Source organism: Oncorhynchus clarkii, unplaced genomic scaffold (genome assembly GCF_045791955.1).
Source record: "Oncorhynchus clarkii lewisi isolate Uvic-CL-2024 unplaced genomic scaffold, UVic_Ocla_1.0 unplaced_contig_7590_pilon_pilon, whole genome shotgun sequence".
In the NCBI taxonomy this organism is placed as follows: Eukaryota; Metazoa; Chordata; class Actinopteri; order Salmoniformes; family Salmonidae; genus Oncorhynchus; species Oncorhynchus clarkii.
The window spans coordinates 2,611-26,960 of record NW_027258197.1 but is presented as its reverse complement, the minus strand read 5'-3'; the positions used below and the strand labels follow the sequence as shown (position 1 = coordinate 26,960).

The following is a 24,350-nucleotide window of genomic DNA, read 5'->3' as shown; positions in this document are numbered from 1 at the left end:
TGCAGTTTATATACATGAGGGTGATTTAAGGTAACTAGCTAGTAAGATTATATAACTAACGAATCCCATGAATTACCCCTAAGGAGATAAAAATAGTCATCTTAAATTAAACACCCATCAATGCATAATGCATAGGCTAATGCACAATGCATAATACTCGATATCTTTGATAATTGCATTTAGAAAATTAGTGTAATTTGTTTTAAGAGGAAAGTTATTGTCAATTGCATAGCTTGTATGGTCCAATGTTACAGTATATAGTTGAATGAATCCATTTTTGAATTTATTTTGTGCACATTATTACATATTATAAACTGGGTGGTTCAAGACCCTGGATGCTGATTGGCTGAAAGCCGTGGTAAATCAGACCATATACCATGGGTATCTCAAACATGTATTTTTACTGTTCTAATTACGTTGGTAGCAATAGCATTAAGGCACCTTGGGGGTTTGTGGTATATTGCCAATATACCACAGCTAAGGGCTGTATCCAGGCCCTCCGCGTTGCGTCATGTTTAAGAACAGCCCTTAGATGTGTTATATTGGCCATATACCACACCCCCTCGGGCCTTATTGCTTAATTATATTTAAACTGTAGTGTTAAAAAAAATATATGGCATTATGAAATATATGTAGTAGAATTACTTCCTGTGTAGTATAAGACCCAGTAACATGATGTAGGGCTGGTTTCCCAGACACGGATTAAGCCTGGACCTGGACTAAAATATTTGAATCCAAGAATAAGCATAATCTGTGTCCAGGAAACCAATCCTTAAATGTTGCATAATAATTGACAAACCCTTCCAACCTGATCCTTTACTCCAAGCCCTGGAGAACAACTCAGTCGGACATAGTAAGAGGCTTGCTATTTTTAGCACCTGCCACGATATAACATGAACACTTCCGTCTACAGAGGCAGACATTGATGTTCACACTGCTAAACCCTACACACCTACTCTCTGAATGAGATAACACTCCATGATCAGTGTGTGCATTTAACACTACTCTCTGAATGGGATAACACTACTCTCTGTATGAGATAACACTACTCTCTGAAAGAGATAACACTACTCTCTGAATGAGATAACACTACTCTCTGAATGAGATAACACTACTCTCTGAATGAGATAACACTCCATGATCAGTGTGTGCATTTAACACTACTCTCTGAACGAGATAACACTACTCTCTGAATCGGATAACACTACTCTCTGAATGAGATAACACTACTCTCTGAATGAGATAACACTCCATGATCAGTGTGTGCATTTAACACTACTCTCTGAATGAGATAACACTACTCTCTGAATGGGATAACACTACTCTCTGAATGGGATAACACTACTCTCTGAATGAGATAACACTACTCTCTGAGATAACACTACTCTCTGAATGAGATAACACTACTCTCTGAATGAGACAACACTCCATGTTCAGTGTGTGCATTTAACACTACTCTCTGAATGGGATAACACTACTCTCTGAATGAGATAACACTACTCTCTGAGTGAGATAACACTACTCTCTGAATGGGATAACACTACTCTCTGAATGGGATAACACTACTCTCTGAATGAGATAACACTACTCTCTGAGTGAGATAACACTACTCTCTGAGTGAGATAACACTACTCTCTGAATGAGATAACACTTCTCTCTGAGTGAGATAACACTACTCTCTGAATGACATAACACTACTCTCTGAATGAGATAACACTACTCTCTGAGTGAGATAACACTACTCTCTGAATGAGATAACACTCACATGTTGTGTGTGCATTCCAAATTGAACACTTCTTTTGACCATGACCCATAGGGAACTATAGATGGAAAAGGGTGCCATTTTGGACAGAGTGTGACAGTGAATGGGAAGGCTACAGTATAAAAGGCTCCCTCAACAAAAGTACTCATATCTCATTAATCTCAAAATGCGCTGCCTCACTAAATCTGAAAAGGCAGAGTGCTGGTCCATTCTTTCTGCAGGTTGGTTTTGCCTGGGGGCATTTTGGGGTTTTGCTCCTCTGGTTTCGCTGCTATGGGTGAAGTCTCTCGGGTGAATCCTCCCTTGGCTTGTTAACAATAAGTAGGCAGGCAACAGATACATTCCAGACAGTGTTCGTGTTCAGTTCACACAGACAGTCCATGTTTTTGGTGCTGACAGTCTCAGACAACCTGTTTTGTGTGTTTCTGTGTGTGTTGTTCTGTTCTTGCTCTACTGTCGGTGCAAGGAAGACACCAGGAGAAAGAACTTGTCAAGCAGCATTACTTTTTACACTTGACAAGATACAGTTTATGTTAACGCTGTTGATGTTAGTGTTGTATGAGTGTTGTATGTTGTATGTTATTGTGTGATGTATAAGTGTTGTATGTTATTGTATGATGTATAAGTGTTGTATGTTGTTGTATGAGTGTTGTATGAGTGTTGTATGTTGTATGTTATTGTATGACGTATAAGTGTTGTATGTTGTTGTATGAGTGTTGTATGTTATTGTATGATGTATAAGTGTTGTATGTTATTGTATGATGTATAAGTGTTGTATGTTGTTGTATGAGTGTTGTATGAGTGTTGTATGTTGTATGTTATTGTATGACGTATAAGTGTTGTATGTTGTTGTATGAGTGTTGTATGTTATTGTATGATGTATAAGTGTTGTATGTTATTGTATGATGTATAAGTGTTGTATGTTGTTGTATGAGTGTTGTATTATGTATGTATGAGTGTTGTATGTGGAAGAGGCTGCATCCTTTAGTCATGTTATCTTGTTCCTGAAAAAGAAACAGTATTCAAAAATACAAGCTACAGTTGTACCATTTAAAAAAATGGTTTTATTTATCCGTTATTTATTTATCTGTACTATTAATACAGTGGGTCCCTCCTAAATGGCACCCTATTCAATAGATAGTGCCCTACTATGGGCCCTGGTCAGAAGTAGTGCACTATATAGGGAATAGGGTGCCATTTGGGACACATACTGTGTGTTTGGAAATGGCCGTCATCTTTAACTGGCCGAGCAGAGGAGACACTGTCTGATGTGGTTGATCATGTGACGTCAATGAGTAGAATGACGGTGATTTACAGTAATGCCAACATCAAAACAGGGTCATGGGGATTAGCTGTGTGTCTTATTCAACGGGCACCGACGATCTGTCACAGATTTAGGGGTCGACTCGGTACATTACAATATTTTAATTAACTCTGTAATCGACTATTAACTCTAACCTACTCTCAACATGTGCAGGAAGTTGCGTTACAGATGAGCACGGTTAAAAAACAGAACGCGACAGACATGTTTCACACATTTCTTGAGCTTGAGACATGACATCATTTAAATGTAGAACAGGTTCACACACTGTAACCTGACACCTCGGATTATGAAACATGTCAGGTGCGTCGTTTCATCTTCACAAAGGGAAGCTGCGTACCTCCGTCAGGACCTTCTCTTCCTTCCTGTTTACTTTAACTAAAGAAAACCCTGCCACTGAAACTATATTTAATCATGTAAGCTCAGACCTAAATAAATAGACAATATATCACTGTCTCTTCCTATATGATACTAAGAGAGTGATAGCCAGGCATGTTGACATCTCACACGTGACGATCTGTGCCGTCCCAGAGAGGAGGTGAGTGCATGTTACAGCCATTACCTCCATCATCACACTGCTCCCAGTAATGTGGAGTGTCAGAGCCAGCGCCATCTTAGAGAACAGCTCACCAGGTACAGGCAACACTACCTTCCTGGCTTCAACATGTCTAGTGAAGGGAAACCACAAAGTAACTATTACTGTACAACAATAACCTACATGGTGTTATTCTAAAGGCCCAGACCGTTAGATGCAGGGTTGAGTCAATCAATTCTGTTTGAACTTCCTGAATGACAGAAGATTACGGTGTAAACGTGGCTTTCATTTGTACACATTCAAATGAGACATGGTGAAAGTGTTTCCTATGAAGCAGATCTCCCTGTCTATGGTGGTGACTGGTGATTGAAGGAAACTGATTGAAAAGGAAACTGATTATTTAAACAGATTAATCTGTTTGTTTTTTTAAATAAATTGAGCAACCTGTTTCTTTATTGAAACAAGGAAGTGAATCAGAGGAATTGTCCCAGGAAGTATAGACATGTCAATGACTAAATTGGCAGACATCCTGGCCTGTGGTGGAAATCCAGACTGACAGTAGTCTCTCTAGCCTGTCACATCAGAGAACTGTCATGACTTTGGAAGCTCAGGACGGTAGATTATGTTCAACCACACACTGTGGTTCTAGCTCTGCCTATGATGAAAATGTTTTAACGTTAATAGTGAGGAATAAACACTAAATGTCTCCTCTATGTTCCTGCTCTCTTCTCCTAGGAAACAGTCGGACACGAGCCAGATAACTGGACTGGATTTGGTGTCCTCCTTGTGTTACTGCCTGCTCACCCATGCTTTAACCTCGCCCGGAAAACAGGACCTCTTTGTCTTGGGTTACGTCACATTGAATGGCCACCTAATTGATCTGAAGGCTGGGATTCTTTTTAAAAATGTTTTATGAACTTTTATTTAAAACAAGGCAAGTCTGTTAAGAACAAATTCTGATTTATAATGCCGGCCTACCAAGAGACAAAAGGCTTTCTACTGGGACTGGCGCTGGAATAAAAAATAAAACTGTAGTACAAAACACACATCACAACAAGAGACACCACAACACTACATAAAGAGAGACCTAAGATACCACAACACTTGATAAAGAGAGAGCTAAGACACCACAACACTACATAAAGAGAGACCTAAGACACCACAACACTACATAAAGAGAGACCTAAGACACCACAACACTACATAAAGAGAGACCTAAGACACCACAACACCACATAAAGAGAGACCTAAGACACCACAACACTTGATAAAGAGAGAGCTAAGACACCACAACACTACATAAAGAGAGAGCTAAGACACCACAACACTACATAAAGAGAGACCTAAGACACCACAACACTTGATAAAGAGAGACCTAAGACACCACAACACTACATAAAGAGAGACCTAAGATACCACAACACTTGATAAAGAGAGAGCTAAGACACCACAACACTACATAAAGAGAGAGCTAAGACACCACAACACTACATAAAGAGAGACCTAAGACACCACAACACTTGATAAAGAGAGACCTAAGACACCACAACACTACATAAAGAGAGACCTAAGACACCACAACACTACATAAAGAGAGACCTAAGACACCACAACACTACATAAAGAGAGACCTAAGACACCACAACACTACATAAAGAGAGAGCTAAGACACCACAACACTACATAAAGAGAGACCTAAGACACCACAACACTTGATAAAGAGAGACCTAAGACACCACAACACTACATAAAGAGAGACCTAAGATACCACAACACTTGATAAAGAGAGAGCTAAGACACCACAACACTACATAAAGAGAGAGCTAAGACACCACAACACTACATAAAGAGAGACCTAAGACACCACAACACTTGATAAAGAGAGACCTAAGACACCACAACACTACATAAAGAGAGACCTAAGACACCACAACACTACATAAAGAGAGACCTAAGACACCACAACACTACATAAAGAGAGACCTAAGACACCACAACACTACATAAAGAGAGACCTAAGACACCACAACACTACATAAAGAGAGACCTAAGACACCACAACACTTGATAAAGAGAGACCTAAGACACCACAACACTACATAAAGAGAGACCTAAGACACCACAACACTACATAAAGAGAGACCTAAGACACCACAACACTACATAAAGAGAGACCTAAGACACCACAACACTACATAAAGAGAGACCTAAGACACCACAACACTACATAAAGAGAGACCTAAGACACCACAACACTACATAAAGAGAGACCTAAGACACCACAACATTTCATAAAGAGAGACCTAAGACACCACAACACTACATAAAGAGAGACCTAAGACACCACAACACTACATAAAGAGAAACCTAAGACACCACAACATTTCATAAAGAGAGACCTAAGACACCACAACACTTCATAAAGAGAGACCTAAGACACCACAACACTTCATAAAGAGAGACCTAAGACACCACAACACTACATAAAGAGAGACCTAAGACACCACAACACTACATAAAGAGAGACCTAAGACACCACAACACTTCATAAAGAGAGACCTAAGACACCACAACACTTCATAAAGAGAGACCTAAGAAACCACAACACTACATAAAGAGAGACCTAAGACACCACAACACTACATAAAGAGAGACCTAAGACACCACAACACTACATAAAGAGAGAGCTAAGACACCACAACACTTCATAAAGAGAGACCTAAGAAACCACAACACTACATAAAGAGAGACCTAAGACACCACAACACTACATAAAGAGAGACCTAAGACACCACAACACTACATAAAGAGAGAGCTAAGACACCACAACACTACATAAATAGAGACCTAAGACACCACAACACTTCATAAAGAGAGACCTAAGACACCACAACACTACATAAAGAGAGACCTAAGACACCACAACACTACATAAAGAGAGACCTAAGACACCACAACACTACATAAAGAGAGAGCTAAGACACCACAACACCACATAAAGAGAGAGCTAAGACACCACAACACTTCATAAAGAGAGACCTAAGAAACCACAACACTACATAAAGAGAGACCTAAGACACCACAACACTACATAAAGAGAGACCTAAGACACCACAACACTACATAAAGAGAGAGCTAAGACACCACAACACCACATAAAGAGAGAGCTAAGACACCACAACACTTGATAAAGAGAGAGCTAAGACACCACAACACTACATAAAGAGAGACCTAAGACACCACAACACTTGATAAAGAGAGACCTAAGACACCACAACACTACATAAAGAGAGACCTAAGACACCACAACACTTGATAAAGAGAGACCTAAGACACCACAACACTACATAAAGAGAGACCTAAGACACCACAACACTTGATAAAGAGAGACCTAAGACACCACAACACTACATAAAGAGAGACCTAAGACACCACAACACTACATAAAGAGAGACCTAAGACACCACAACACTACATACAGAGAGACCTAAGACACCACAACACTACATAAAGAGAGACCTAAGACACCACAACACTTGATAAAGAGAGACCTAAGACACCACAACACTACATAAAGAGAGACCTAAGACACCACAACATTTCATAAAGAGAGACCTAAGACACCACAACACTACATAAAGAGAGACCTAAGACACCACAACACTACATAAAGAGAGACCTAAGACACCACAACATTTCATAAAGAGAGACCTAAGACACCACAACACTTCATAAAGAGAGACCTAAGACACCACAACACTAAAGAGAGACCTAAGACACCACAACACTACATAAAGATAGACCTAAGACACCACAACACTACATAAAGAGAGACCTAAGACACCACAACACTACATAAAGAGAGACCTAAGACACCACAACACTACATAAAGAGAGACCTAAGACACCACAACACTTCATAAAGAGAGACCTACACCACAACACTATAAAGAGAGACCTAAGACACCACAACACTACATAAAGAGAGACCTAAGACACCACAACACTACATAAAGAGAGACCTAAGACACCACAACACTACATAAAGAGAGACCTAAGACACCACAACACTACATAAAGAGAGACCTAAGACACCACAACACTACATAAAGAGAGACCTAAGACTAAGACACCACAACACTACATAAAGAGAGACCTAAGACACCACAACACTACATAAAGAGAGACCTAAGACACCACAACACTACATAAAGAGAGACCTAAGACACCACAACACTACATAAAGAGAGACCTAAGACACCACAACACTACATAAAGAGAGAGCTAAGACACCACAACACTACATAAAGAGAGAGCTAAGACACCACAACACTACATAAAGAGAGACCTAAGACACCACAACACTTCATAAAGAGAGACCTAAGACACCACAACACTACATAAAGAGAGACCTAAGAAACCACAACACTACATAAAGAGAGACCTAAGACACCACAACACTACATAAAGAGAGAGCTAAGACACCACAACACTACATAAAGAGAGACCTAAGACACCACAACACTTCATAAAGAGAGACCTAAGAAACCACAACACTACATAAAGAGAGACCTAAGACACCACAACACTACATAAAGAGAGAGCTAAGACACCACAACACTACATAAATAGAGACCTAAGACACCACAACACTTCATAAAGAGAGACCTAAGACACCACAACACTACATAAAGAGAGACCTAAGACACCACAACACTACATAAAGAGAGACCTAAGACACCACAACACTACATAAAGAGAGAGCTAAGACACCACAACACCACATAAAGAGAGAGCTAAGACACCACAACACTTCATAAAGAGAGACCTAAGAAACCACAACACTACATAAAGAGAGACCTAAGACACCACAACACTACATAAAGAGAGACCTAAGACACCACAACACTACATAAAGAGAGAGCTAAGACACCACAACACCACATAAAGAGAGAGCTAAGACACCACAACACTTGATAAAGAGAGAGCTAAGACACCACAACACTACATAAAGAGAGACCTACAACACCACAACACTACATAAAGAGAGACCTAAGACACCACAACACTACATAAAGAGACCTAAGACACCACAACATTACATAAAGAGAGACCTACGACACCACAACACTACATAAAGAGAGACCTAAGACACCACAACACTTCATAAAGAGAGACCTAAGACACCACAACACTACATAAAGAGAGACCTAAGACACCACAACACTACATAAAGAGAGACCTAAGACACCACAACACTTCATAAAGAGAGACCTAAGACACCACAACACTTCATAAAGAGAGACCTAAGACACCACAACACTACATAAAGATAGACCTAAGACACCACAACACTACATAAAGAGAGACCTAAGACACCACAACACTACATAAAGAGAGACCTAAGACACCACAACACTACATAAAGAGAGACCTAAGACACCACAACACTACATAAAGAGAGACCTAAGACACCACAACACTACATAAAGAGAGACCTAAGACACCACAACACTACATAAAGAGAGAGCTAAGACACCACAACACTACATAAAGAGAGAGCTAAGACACCACAACACTACATAAAGAGAGACCTAAGACACCACAACACTTCATAAAGAGAGACCTAAGACACCACAACACTACATAAAGAGAGACCTAAGAAACCACAACACTACATAAAGAGAGACCTAAGACACCACAACACTACATAAAGAGAGAGCTAAGACACCACAACACTACATAAAGAGAGACCTAAGACACCACAACACTTCATAAAGAGAGACCTAAGAAACCACAACACTACATAAAGAGAGACCTAAGACACCACAACACTACATAAAGAGAGAGCTAAGACACCACAACACTACATAAATAGAGACCTAAGACACCACAACACTTCATAAAGAGAGACCTAAGACACCACAACACTACATAAAGAGAGACCTAAGACACCACAACACTACATAAAGAGAGACCTAAGACACCACAACACTACATAAAGAGAGAGCTAAGACACCACAACACCACATAAAGAGAGAGCTAAGACACCACAACACTTCATAAAGAGAGACCTAAGAAACCACAACACTACATAAAGAGAGACCTAAGACACCACAACACTACATAAAGAGAGACCTAAGACACCACAACACTACATAAAGAGAGAGCTAAGACACCACAACACCACATAAAGAGAGAGCTAAGACACCACAACACTTGATAAAGAGAGAGCTAAGACACCACAACACTACATAAAGAGAGACCTACAACACCACAACACTACATAAAGAGAGACCTAAGACACCACAACACTACATAAAGAGACCTAAGACACCACAACATTACATAAAGAGAGACCTACGACACCACAACACTACATAAAGAGAGACCTAAGACACCACAACACTTCATAAAGAGAGACCTAAGACACCACAACACTACATAAAGATAGACCTAAGACACCACAACACTACATAAAGAGAGACCTAAGACACCACAACACTACATAAAGAGAGACCTAAGACACCACAACACTACATAAAGAGAGACCTAAGACACCACAACACTTCATAAAGAGAGACCTAAGACACCACAACACTTCATAAAGAGAGACCTAAGACACCACAACACTACATAAAGATAGACCTAAGACACCACAACACTACATAAAGAGAGACCTAAGACACCACAACACTACATAAAGAGAGACCTAAGACACCACAACACTACATAAAGAGAGACCTAAGACACCACAACACTACATAAAGAGAGAGCTAAGACACCACAACACTACATAAAGAGAGAGCTAAGACACCACAACACTACATAAAGAGAGAGCTAAGACACCACAACACTACATAAAGAGAGACCTAAGACACCACAACACTTCATAAAGAGAGACCTAAGACACCACAACACTACATAAAGAGAGACCTAAGAAACCACAACACTACATAAAGAGAGACCTAAGACACCACAACACTACATAAAGAGAGAGCTAAGACACCACAACACTACATAAAGAGAGACCTAAGACACCACAACACTTCATAAAGAGAGACCTAAGAAACCACAACACTACATAAAGAGAGACCTAAGACACCACAACACTACATAAAGAGAGACCTAAGACACCACAACACTACATAAAGAGAGAGCTAAGACACCACAACACTACATAAATAGAGACCTAAGACACCACAACACTTCATAAAGAGAGACCTAAGACACCACAACACTACATAAAGAGAGACCTAAGACACCACAACACTACATAAAGAGAGACCTAAGACACCACAACACTACATAAAGAGAGAGCTAAGACACCACAACACCACATAAAGAGAGAGCTAAGACACCACAACACTTCATAAAGAGAGACCTAAGAAACCACAACACTACATAAAGAGAGACCTAAGACACCACAACACTACATAAAGAGAGACCTAAGACACCACAACACTACATAAAGAGAGAGCTAAGACACCACAACACCACATAAAGAGAGAGCTAAGACACCACAACACTTGATAAAGAGAGAGCTAAGACACCACAACACTACATAAAGAGAGACCTACGACACCACAACACTACATAAAGAGAGACCTAAGACACCACAACACTACATAAAGAGACCTAAGACACCACAACATTACATAAAGAGAGACCTACGACACCACAACACTACATAAAGAGAGACCTAAGACACCACAACACTACATAAAGAGAGACCTAAGACACCACAACACTACATAAAGAGACCTAAGACACCACAACATTACATAAAGAGAGACCTACGACACCACAACACTACATAAAGATAGACCTAAGACACCACAACACTACATAAAGAGAGACCTAAGACACCACAACACTACATAAAGAGAGACCTAAGACACCACAACACTACATAAAGAGAGAGCTAAGACACCACAACACTACATAAAGAGAGAGCTAAGACACCACAACACTACATAAAGAGAGAGCTAAGACACCACAACACTACATAAAGAGAGACCTAAGACACCACAACACTTCATAAAGAGAGACCTAAGACACCACAACACTACATAAAGAGAGACCTAAGAAACCACAACACTACATAAAGAGAGACCTAAGACACCACAACACTACATAAAGAGAGAGCTAAGACACCACAACACTACATAAAGAGAGACCTAAGACACCACAACACTTCATAAAGAGAGACCTAAGAAACCACAACACTACATAAAGAGAGACCTAAGACACCACAACACTACATAAAGAGAGACCTAAGACACCACAACACTACATAAAGAGAGAGCTAAGACACCACAACACTACATAAATAGAGACCTAAGACACCACAACACTTCATAAAGAGAGACCTAAGACACCACAACACTACATAAAGAGAGACCTAAGACACCACAACACTACATAAAGAGAGACCTAAGACACCACAACACTACATAAAGAGAGAGCTAAGACACCACAACACCACATAAAGAGAGAGCTAAGACACCACAACACTTCATAAAGAGAGACCTAAGAAACCACAACACTACATAAAGAGAGACCTAAGACACCACAACACTACATAAAGAGAGACCTAAGACACCACAACACTACATAAAGAGAGAGCTAAGACACCACAACACCACATAAAGAGAGAGCTAAGACACCACAACACTTGATAAAGAGAGAGCTAAGACACCACAACACTACATAAAGAGAGACCTACGACACCACAACACTACATAAAGAGAGACCTAAGACACCACAACACTACATAAAGAGACCTAAGACACCACAACATTACATAAAGAGAGACCTACGACACCACAACACTACATAAAGAGAGACCTAAGACACCACAACACTACATAAAGAGAGACCTAAGACACCACAACACTACATAAAGAGACCTAAGACACCACAACATTACATAAAGAGAGACCTACGACACCACAACACTACATAAAGATAGACCTAAGACACCACAACACTACATAAAGAGAGACCTAAGACACCACAACACTTCATAAAGAGAGACCTAAGACACCACAACACTTCATAAAGAGAGACCTAAGACACCACAACACTACATAAAGATAGACCTAAGACACCACAACACTACATAAAGAGAGACCTAAGACACCACAACACTACATAAAGAGAGACCTAAGACACCACAACACTACATAAAGAGAGACCTAAGACACCACAACACTACATAAAGAGAGACCTAAGACACCACAACACTACATAAAGAGAGAGCTAAGACACCACAACACTACATAAAGAGAGAGCTAAGACACCACAACACTACATAAAGAGAGACCTAAGACACCACAACACTTCATAAAGAGAGACCTAAGACACCACAACACTACATAAAGAGAGACCTAAGAAACCACAACACTACATAAAGAGAGACCTAAGACACCACAACACTACATAAAGAGAGAGCTAAGACACCACAACACTACATAAAGAGAGACCTAAGACACCACAACACTTCATAAAGAGAGACCTAAGAAACCACAACACTACATAAAGAGAGACCTAAGACACCACAACACTACATAAAGAGAGACCTAAGACACCACAACACTACATAAAGAGAGAGCTAAGACACCACAACACTACATAAATAGAGACCTAAGACACCACAACACTTCATAAAGAGAGACCTAAGACACCACAACACTACATAAAGAGAGACCTAAGACACCACAACACTACATAAAGAGAGACCTAAGACACCACAACACTACATAAAGAGAGAGCTAAGACACCACAACACCACATAAAGAGAGAGCTAAGACACCACAACACTTCATAAAGAGAGACCTAAGAAACCACAACACTACATAAAGAGAGACCTAAGACACCACAACACTACATAAAGAGAGACCTAAGACACCACAACACTACATAAAGAGAGAGCTAAGACACCACAACACCACATAAAGAGAGAGCTAAGACACCACAACACTTGATAAAGAGAGAGCTAAGACACCACAACACTACATAAAGAGAGACCTACGACACCACAACACTACATAAAGAGAGACCTAAGACACCACAACACTACATAAAGAGACCTAAGACACCACAACATTACATAAAGAGAGACCTACGACACCACAACACTACATAAAGAGAGACCTAAGACACCACAACACTACATAAAGAGAGACCTAAGACACCACAACACTACATAAAGAGAGACCTAAGACACCACAACACTACATAAAGAGACCTAAGACACCACAACATTACATAAAGAGAGACCTACGACACCACAACACTACATAAAGATAGACCTAAGACACCACAACACTACATAAAGAGAGAGCTAAGTCACCACAACACCACATAAAGAGAGACCTAAGACACCAAAACACTACATAAAGAGAGACCTAAGACAACAACACAGCATGGCAGCAACACATGACACATGAACTCTGTCTCTCATGCTGCTGACCAGTCTGACAGAGAAGGAAAGAATACTGCCCCTGCAAGCTGGAGGAGTGATATCCATCCCTCTTTTTACATGTATATGAAAATACATAGTAACAATTTCTTGTTTCCTCAGTGCAGAATGAGGGGTTGGCGTTGACTGTTACTGTACATTTACCACCATGTAGGGCCTTTTTCCCAGACAGCGATTAAGCCTATATAGTCCTGGACAAAAAATAACTTTCAATGGAGATTCTCTGTTGAGATGTATTGTTAGTCCATTACTGGACCTAAACTGTGTCTGGGAAACCGTCCCATAGTGCTTAAAATGTAATATAGGATCTCAGCTATTGCCTCTTTTAAAGTGCACATTCAAGCGTTGGTCAGAGTCACAGAATCCCTTTTATAAATCAATCTAAAGTTTCAGTCAGTGCGGGCAATTGACTTCAGTGTATTCTCCGCTCTGGTGTTTTACAGCACTCTTTGTGCCTCCGCCCTCGCATGGCAAAGTTTTGACTTGGTCAGCCTAATCTGGGATCGGCCCGGACTTCCATTTCAGTGCGGGAGAAATTAGATCGCCCAATTAATCCCAGAGTTTTATCCATCAATCACTTGATGTTTTGCCCAGTGAGATGTCGTCTTCCCATGTATAAATGAAGTGTCACAGCTCCATAATTAATCTACACTTGATGCTGGTCCAGTAACATGTCACTGGTCCACTATCTGGATGGAATATTACCAGGATATTGAATAAGACTACTGTCTCTCTGGTGTCAACAACAGATGAACTAGAAATCACTTCAATGACAAGATATTTCACTAGTCATAATGTAACAGACATTGTTTAAAACTATACAGAATATCTTCTTGCTTTAGGACTGTAAATGTATTAGGAAGGAGGTACATACAGTATATTATACAGTATATCACAAAAGTGAGTACACCCCTCACATTTTTGTAAATATTTGAGTATATCTTTTCATGTGACAACACTGAAGAAATGACACTTTGCTACAATGTAAAGTAGTGAGTGTACAGCTTGTATAACCGTGTAAATTTGCTGTCCCCTCAAAATAACTCAACACACAGCCATTAATGTCTAAACCACTGGCAACAAAAGGGAGTACACCCCTAAGTGAAAATGTCCAAATTGGGCCCAATTAGCCATTTTCCCTCCCCGGTGTCATGTGACTCATTAGTGTTACAAGGTCTCAGGTGTGAATGGGGAGCAGGTGTGTTAAATTTGGTGTCATCGCTCTCACACTCCCTCATACTGACTGGTCACTGGAAGTTCAACATGGCACCTCATGGCAAAGAACTCTCTGAGGATCGGAAAAAAAGAATTGTTGCTCTATATAAAGATGGCCTGGGCTATAAGACGATTGCCAAGACCCTGAAACTGAGCTGCAGCACGGTGGCCAAGACCATACAGCGGTTTAACTGGACAGGTTCCACTCAGAACAGGCCTCGCCATGGTCGACCAAAGAAGCTGAGTGCACGTGCTCAGCGTCATATCCAGTGGTTGTCTTTGGGAAATAGACGTATGAGTGCTGCCAGCATTGCTGCAGAGGTTGAAGGGGTGGGGGGGGGGGTCAGCTTGTCAGTGCTCAGACCATACGCCGTACACTGCATCAAATTGGTCTGCATGGCTGTCGTCCCAGAAGGAAGCCTATTCTAAAGATGATGCACAAGAAAGCCCGCAGTTTGCTGAAGACAAGCAGACTAAGGACATGGATTACTGGAACCATGTCCTGTGGTCTGATGAGACCAAGATAAACTTATTTGGTTCAGATGGTGTCAAGCATGTGTGGCGGCAACCAGGTGAGGAGTTCAAAGACAAGTGTGTATTGCCTGGTGGTGGGAGTGTCAGGGTCTGGGGCTGCATGAGTGCTGCCGGCACTGGGGAGCTACAGTTCATTGAGGGAAACATGAATGCCAACATGTACTGTGACACACTGAAGCAGAGCATGATCCCCTCCCTTCGGAGACTGGGCCGCAGGGCAGTATTCCAACATGATAACGACCCCAAACACACCTCCAAGACGACCACTGCCTTGCTAAAGAAGCTGAGGGTAAAGGTGATGCACTGGCCAAGCATGTCTCCAGACCTAAACCCTATTGAGCATCTGTGGGACATCCTCAAATGGAAGGTGGAGGAGTGCAAGGTCTCTAACATCCACCAGCTCAGTGATGTCGTCATGGAGGAGTGGAAGAGGACTCCAGTGGCAATCTGTGAAGCTCTGGTGAACTCCAGGCCCAAGAGGGTTAAGACAGTGCTGGAAAATGATGGTGGCCACACAAAATATTGACACTTTGGGCCCAATTTGGACATTTTCACTTAGGGGTGTACTCACTTTTGTTGCCAGTGGTTTAGATATTAATGGCTGTGTGTTGAGTTATTTTGAGGGAACAGCAAATTTACACGGTTATACAAGCTGTACACGCACTACTTTACATTGTAGCAAAGTGCCATTTCTTCAGTGTTGTCACATGAAAAGATATACTCATATTTACAAAAATGTGAGGGGTGTACTCACTTTTATGATATACTGTTCTTCTATTTTAAGCCAGAATGTATGTAGTCATAACATTCACCTGTAATACCAAACAGAAACAGGATAGACATCCTGAGCTTCCCCGTTGCCAACGCCAACAGATAAAGACTAAAGACCATACAATGCAACTCCCAGTTGAAACCAGCTTAAATAAACAGAGGAGAGAAAGTCAAACTAAAAAGGTCAACAAGAGTAAGTCAACAGAAAACACACAGCCAGGAAATTATAGGACAAGATTCAGTCATATATAGGGTTCAAGGACAGGATTCAATCATATATAGGGTTCAAGGACAGGATTCAATCATATATAGGGTTCAAGGACAGGATTCAATCATATATAGGGTTCAAGGACAGGATTCAATCATATATAGGGTTCAAGGGCAGGATTCAATCATATATAGGGTTCATATAGGGTTCAAGGACAGGATTCATTGCTTATAAATTGGGGAGTTAGGATTGGGAGTTTCAGATGAATTTCAGCTTCAGGTCTTTTAACTGAAGGGTTTCCTCTGTGGATACAATCTGTCTGTACAGAGAATGTGATCTAGGCCTATGTAATTAAAGTGTTATTGCCATGGTAAATCAAGTCGTTTCAATCATGAACAGACTTCAGTATTAGGGTCAATGCACGTCCCTAACGGAACCCAAATATTCTCATTTATCTTTAACTGAACGGATGTGACATGTTAGAGACCAAAGTGAACCGCATGACACTACTCGTAGTATCTTGTCACATTATTACACTACCCACAATGCAAGACACAGACCCTTACTGCTCACTATCCCTGCTACTCTTACAAGACATGTGATTCACAACATAAATAATTGATCTTCTTCTCAATTAACTACTTTAGTTGACAAATCATTGAAAATAGTCATATATTACTTATCTGTCAAAATGTAAGTGATATTAATTCATACTTCATACACACCAGGTCACCATTTCAGTTATATATTACTTATCTGTCAAAATGTAAGTGATATTAATTCATACACACCAGGTCACCATTTCAGTTATATATTACTTATCTGTCTAAATGTAAGTGATATTAATTCATACACACCAGGTCACCATTTCAGTTATATATTACTTATCTGTCTAAATGTAAGTGATATTAATTCATACACACCAGGTCACCATTTCAGTTATATATTACTTATCTGTCAAAATGTAAGTGATATTAATTCATACACACCAGGTCACCATTTCAGTTATATATTACTTATCTGTCTAAATGTAAGTGATATTAATTCATACACACCAGGTCACCATTTCAGTTATATATTACTTATCTGTCTAAATGTAAGTGATATTAATTCATACACACCAGGTCACCATTTCAGTTATATATTACTTATCTGTCTAAATGTAAGTGATATTAATTCATACACACCAGGTCACTATTTCAGTTATATATCATCATTGTGAAATATTATATTTCTGAAAAATCACAACAAGGTTGTTTTACATTATATTACATATTTAAAATATATTTTAACATAATATGCTATTTTCAAGTAGACAAAACTAAATGCACTGAAAAAGGTTTGAGTGTATGGGCTTAAGACACGGAGTTAAAAAATAGCAATGTGAATACTGAGGATTGGATCTGGCAGATAAAACAAATGTGATCCCTTCCAACCTTAACTAAAATGAGCGTAAATACAGCTAAAATAAACGTAAATAAATGTAAAATGTAATAAAAAACCAGGGGGATTTCATGTAACATTGTAACATAAAATATAAAAGGTATGAAACCGTGTGACAACTGGAAGTGCTAACTCTACTGTATGTTGCCTCACTATTAATGTCAAATCAATAACAAGCGCTATCACATAGTGTCAAACAGAAAAACCCAAAGTAACAGACCTCAATATAGTTTCTGCTGTTTGGTCTTAAGAAATTATGTCAAAGGAAGCAGATATCTGTTAGACAAAATATCAAAATGAAACCTTTATAAAACTCATGTAAAGATACATATGGTTAATATGGCTGAGATATATGTTCGTTTGCATCCTGTGTAACAGAATCTGTCCATACACTGGTTCTGGCTTTGTATGAACAAAATCTAGCAATATAGTTTAAGTATCTAGCCACAATGAATAATTAAATATAGGTATAATTATGTTTACGACATGAACTGAACTCTAAGAAGAAACTCTGACAAAGTGGGCAAAGACGACATGACACAAGAACAAGAACAAACAGACTTCATCTTCGTCTCCCCCTCTGCATCGTAACAAGGACCTCCATATTCAAAGACAGTGGGAACTGCAGTAAGCTTGATCAAAGGGCCTCTGTGGCCTCAGTTCTACAGTTGTTACCCATTTGAGCTCTCCAGCGTGCTCATTCTTCTCCTCAGTGGGGTTCTATGGTTCTATGGTTTGGTGAAGGCTGAGACCCTGAGGATCTCCAGACAGTTGACTGCGATTAGCGCCCCGGTCAGCTGCCTCCACTGTCTGGTGATTGGGCTCTTCATCTTGTCTAGGGCCAGGTGGAGGTCCTGGATCATGTCCTGGTAGCCCTCCCCGTACAGCTGGCTCCATGAGTACAGGAAGTCATAGGCAGGTTTCCACATAGACTACAATAGAGAGAGGAGGATCCACAAGTTCAGTTGATAGATTCTCGAACTATCAACTAACTATCAAATCAGAGTTTATTCGTCATATGCACAGGATACGCAGGGTGTAAATGGTACAATGAAAGCAGTTGAAATAAATCTACAGCACATCTATAATGGACTATACAAAAAAAGTATTGGTACAGCCTCCCTAATCGTTGTCTGTTGATCCAATGAGATCATGAAGGGGTGATCTCCTAAGAACAACACATTTTCCTAAATAGAACAAATAAAAGTCAAATGAACTAACCACGACGCTAACTTCTCCACTCTTCCCCCGGTGTGGTGCCTCGTAAGCAGCGATCTGAGCACTGGAGAGTTTCCCCAGCCTCTCAGCGAGCTCCCTCCACCTGATACCCAGCTCCACCGCTGTGGACAGGATGACCGTGTTCTGGATCAGATGAGCCACTAGAGCCTGAGAGTCCATCTTCAACAGACCCTAGGATGGAAAAAGCAACATATAAAACACTTACTTGAAATGCAACAAATGAAGCGCAATTGGAAAAGAGAAAAAGTTATTCAAAACAAAGGTCAAGCTGGTTTGAAGATTCTTCTCTAAACCGGAATACTATCAAACATGTCCCGTCCTTTCTACACTTACGATCATGAGCTTGTGCTGGAACTTCTTCTTGCTGTTCTCAGTGTGGCAGTCCTCCTTCAGTTTCTCCAGCACGCAGGCCACCTTCTCGGCTTCTGTTTCAGCATGTCTCCGTGTGATTGTGTCCAGCAACAAGCTCGAGTAGCCCAGGGCATCAGCGAAGCCCCTCCAGCTGGGGATGTGTTCAGTCACCAGTGTCTGGATGTCTGAGTAGATGTAGGTGAGCTTCTTGAACGGCAGTGCCATGTTGTCCAAGAGGGTCTCGGTGGTGAAGTCAGTGCCGTTGAAGTCGATCACTTGGTCTCGGGTGATGAGCTTGACGTTCTTGCAATGGACCAGGCCGGTCCTGCCTCGGAGGAAGCCGATGTACCACTCCTTGACTTTGGACTGGCCCACCGACCTCACGGTCTCTCTGGAGAGGAGAGCCACGGTGTCACCCTTGAAGTACTCCAGGAGGTACTCCACTCGCGGTTGCCGGAGCACTGACTTCAGTGCCACCCCGTAACACTGCACCTTCACAGGTCTGGTCCAGAATTTGGGGAACTCTGGGACGGATTCCTCCGGTATAGATAGCGATTGACACATGTTGTTTCGCACGGGATCTCGCTTTTCAGAGCGAATAGGTGCCGCTGCAGGGGAAGACACCTGGAACTCTGCTACTGTGACGCTGTTTGAATCCCTCACCTGGAGGCATAGTTTAAAGGAATCCATCTCCCCATTGCCCATCTTGGCCAGCTCAAGAGGCAGGTGAATGACTTTACCCAGTTTGAGTAGCCCTTGTTTCACCTCTTTCCTTTTATCCTGGGCTTTGACTTCGAACTTTGACGCTAAGACGGAAGTCGCAATGTGTAGGTCATTCAGTCTCTCTGGGCTAAACTGGTGCTTCTCCCAGAGCTGTAGCACCAGAGGGGGCAAGTTTCTGCTGCCCCTGTGGATATCTGAGAACGGAAGCCTCGGTGGAACGTTATCGTGGCAAGAGACGACCACGACCACTTTGAAAGATGGATGGATATACTTTGGGCCATAAACGGCGACGGTGACTTGACGATCCAGGTAATCCCAAACGGATGTAGCAGGGGGCTGGATAACCGAGGCCTCTGCGGCTACAATAACATAGAAATTAGACTTTAAGTCTTGAAGACTCATCTGCATGATGTTCTTGTAAATGTAACAGTCCTTGACTTTCTGATAAGGTCCCTCTCTCTTGTTGGACACTAGTCCCACAAATGTGGTCATGACCTGACTTATCGGATCCTTCTTGACCTCCGCGACCATTTTCATTTCCAGCGTGATGGATTCCTTTCCGCTCGTGTTGCTGAGACTCACCTCCAGGAGCGGACTCACGGTTGTCATGTAGTTGTTGTTCAGCCCGTGAGGGGGCTCCAGGATGGCTTTCAGTGCAACCTCCTGAACCTCCCCAGCAGGAACATGGCCCTCTGGGATATGGACGGTAATATCAGAGTCTGGTAACTGTAGTGACCCTCCGCTGTGACCTATCTTGCAGACTATCTGAGAGTCGGTGGCTTGGGTCTGGGCCCATCCAGGACTCTGACTCATCAGGCCTAGGTCAAGACATGACCTCGTTAGCTGCCTGTGACTCAACCAGGCCATTTTGTACGCCTCCCGGTCATTTTTCAACCACTCAAAATCTGCATTCAGAAATGGGCCTGCTGACAATTTGAAGCCATTTTCCCTTTTCGGTTCCTTTCTCTCCTGGTCGTCGAGAATATCCGAGGCACTCCTCCATCTTCCTGATTGTCTTATGCTCTTTTGCTTCGTATCCGCAAAATGGGCGAAGTTTGTTTCGTCCGAAGATGTGCTACTGGCGTCAAAGTTCTCAGTGTCAAACAGAGTCGAAGGTTCATCTTTCTGTACTGAGAGATCAGCATTGCTTAGTGTTTTGTCATTGTTTGTGTGTAAAATGTCATCCAAAAACGGATTGGATATAGACAGTTTGTTCCAGAATGGATTTGTGGTTTGACTTCCATGTTTGACCTCCGGCTGCAACACAGGCCACTCTGAATGTTTTGTCACTTGATTTATTATGTAACTACTCCCTGTGAAAATACAAAATATCTGTGTCAAATCAAAGCCTTACTTACTAATATAAAACATACATATGAGAGCATGGTAAAATCACACAGAATGGGCTTCAATACTGGTTGTTGCTCTTTAAAGAGGCATTATTTTAAACGAGGGTACCACTCAAAGGAGCTACTGTACAAAACACATAATGCAATCCTCTATTTGAAACTGTTTAATAACCAGGGTTGCAAACATCTAGTAACCTTCCCAAGACTACCAAGCTTTCCAAAAATCCTGTTTCTGGATTTCCTGCTTATTCTCTTCTGATTCCGTGAATCTTCCAACTGGAATCTCTGGAAAACCTGGGAAAGTTACCCGATTTTTGGAAACCTATTAATGACATCTAGTTCAAAGACAATATATTTCATAAACGTTAGAGTAGGCTACCATTTAAATTGTTGACGTTCAGCGTTCCAGTGTCATCTAGATCAATCAACGTCCCCTCAGATTTGCTCCTAATGAGACTTCCTTGGCGACGAAATGACTTTGCTCTGACAGCTGCCATCTTTACATCTGTAAACAATAAGATTCATAAGTTACACACACAATTACTACACCTCAAATTGCAATCAGTTGGCATAATAATATAGAGTACACAGCATAACCTATATAATATTTTTCAGAATTCGGAGGGTTGCCGTGGCTCGAATTCGGGTCCAGCGGCTGTGAAGCCAAGACATTAACCGTTATGCCAAGAGGTCCGAACCACTTGACAAGGTCGCTAGGTGTCGAGTTAAGGTCGCTAAAATATATTGGCCAATGTTATATGTTTTCTACCCTGGCTGTTTATTCTATAAAACGTGGCTACAAACATGATAGTTTAAGAATACGGATAAAGTAGCCTACAGCGGAATCTAAAAAAAAGCCTATGAAAACACAGAGAAACAACATATCTAGATAGGCCTACAGTTTCTTTCGTTTACCAAAAGTTGTTTTGTAGTAGGGCTGGCCGATATCTCAAATTCATATTTTTGGGCCCGATTGCCCAGCCCTATGCCATTGCTAGTCATTTTCCTCCACACTGGTTCACACCTGAGATTCTTTACCTGGGGCTACCTGTGGGATTAGTTTGAGGTAACCTATTTTACAGAGCATAAATTCATTCAGGCTGTAATTTGTTTGCGTAAAGGGATACTTCTTATGATTCATGTATACCCTATGTTGCTGTCGCAGTGAGTCAGTAATAATTAATTTGGGTTGTACACGAGTGCACACAAACAGGTTGCTCTTGTCTGGGATTCAACAATCAGTTATTCCGCAAAGCCGATTCTTGAATGTGTGTGTGGGTGGGTAGCCAACCCTCCTGTCGAATTTCACCTTCTCGTTATCTCGAAATACAGAAGCCTTGTTCAGGCGCACCTGTTGGATAGCCTACCTTATCGTTGAGAAAATATATAGAGACAGAGCTAGCTGTGAATAAACCATCATCATCGACAAACCATCATCAAAATTTGGCTACATACAGTATGACTATTGTAATAGTTGTTTTTTCACATGTAGAAATGCTGCTCCTCTGTCTATGCCAGATTTACAAAGATACTGTTTCCGCAGAGTCAACAGGTGTATTACAAACGCTCGCTTGTGCGCTTCAACTACGGTAAACCAGTGGCTATGTAGTTCTGTAAGATGACATATATATATAATAATAAATATATATATATATATATAGCGTCGATGTCAAACTTTCAAACACAAGATAGACCTACCTGTACTATGTTCATACAAATGTTATGATTCCGTTCAGCTACTAGATTTGCACACTTGCCTACAATTTCCAGCGTCGGTAGAAAGAGCAGAAATATTGTAACAATACTTACTTACCATGTCTCGCCAAACTGTGTATCAGAGATGTCGGGGAATCTCACTTTTGATCCATGGTAATAAGGTTTCCGCCATAGCCTTATTTAGACACTAACCAAATCATATCTTTACACCTTCACGCCACAACTCTCGGCTTCTGTTTGCTTTGAAACTACAAGCATTCCGGGACTAGTAGTTCAAAACAATGAGGCTACTCTTCAAATGAGCTGGTTTAACTTTATTATACAACTACAATATCCGTAATGCAATCCTGTATTTACGCAAAGAGTGTTGCAACACCTGAAACTGCAGCAGAAACTAGGTCGGTTCAGTGTTCTGTCATTACGGTAGAGATACTTTTTTTTTCTCCCGCGGATGCAATTATGTGAAGGGCAGACAGTTCAATTAAAATTGGCTCATCATGCATAATCATTTAAGCTATTATAAATAATGGGTCATAATAACACACGTATAAGCTATTTACTAATTGCTTTAAACAAAGAGTTTTGATTAGAAGTTATATATTGTGTTACTCAATTAGTGCATTTAGTGTATGTGTTTGGACATACCTACTCACTCAAGGGTTTTTCTTAATTTTTTACTATTTTCTACATTGTAGAT

The 24,350-nt window shown here is 40.9% G+C and overlaps 1 protein-coding gene across 2 annotated transcripts; it reads right to left on the bottom strand.

Moving 5' to 3' along the window:
- Positions 1–18,029: 18,029 nt before the first annotated feature.
- LOC139395951 (metastasis-associated in colon cancer protein 1-like) lies at positions 18,030–23,901 on the bottom strand. 2 transcript variants are annotated; one of them, XM_071143262.1, is made up of 5 exons: positions 23,747–23,901; positions 22,317–22,442; positions 19,848–21,901; positions 19,497–19,685; positions 18,030–19,207 (listed from the first exon to the last, which is right to left on the bottom strand). In XM_071143262.1, exons 1-5 carry the CDS (start codon positions 23,751–23,753, stop codon positions 19,004–19,006), a joined length of 2,580 nt encoding a protein of 859 aa, XP_070999363.1. In that variant the 5' UTR covers positions 23,754–23,901; the 3' UTR covers positions 18,030–19,003. The 2 variants fall into 2 exon arrangements, with proteins under 2 accessions (XP_070999363.1, XP_070999364.1); XM_071143263.1 differs by having other exon boundaries at positions 23,751–23,897.
- Between the last annotated feature and the right edge of the window lie 449 nt (positions 23,902–24,350).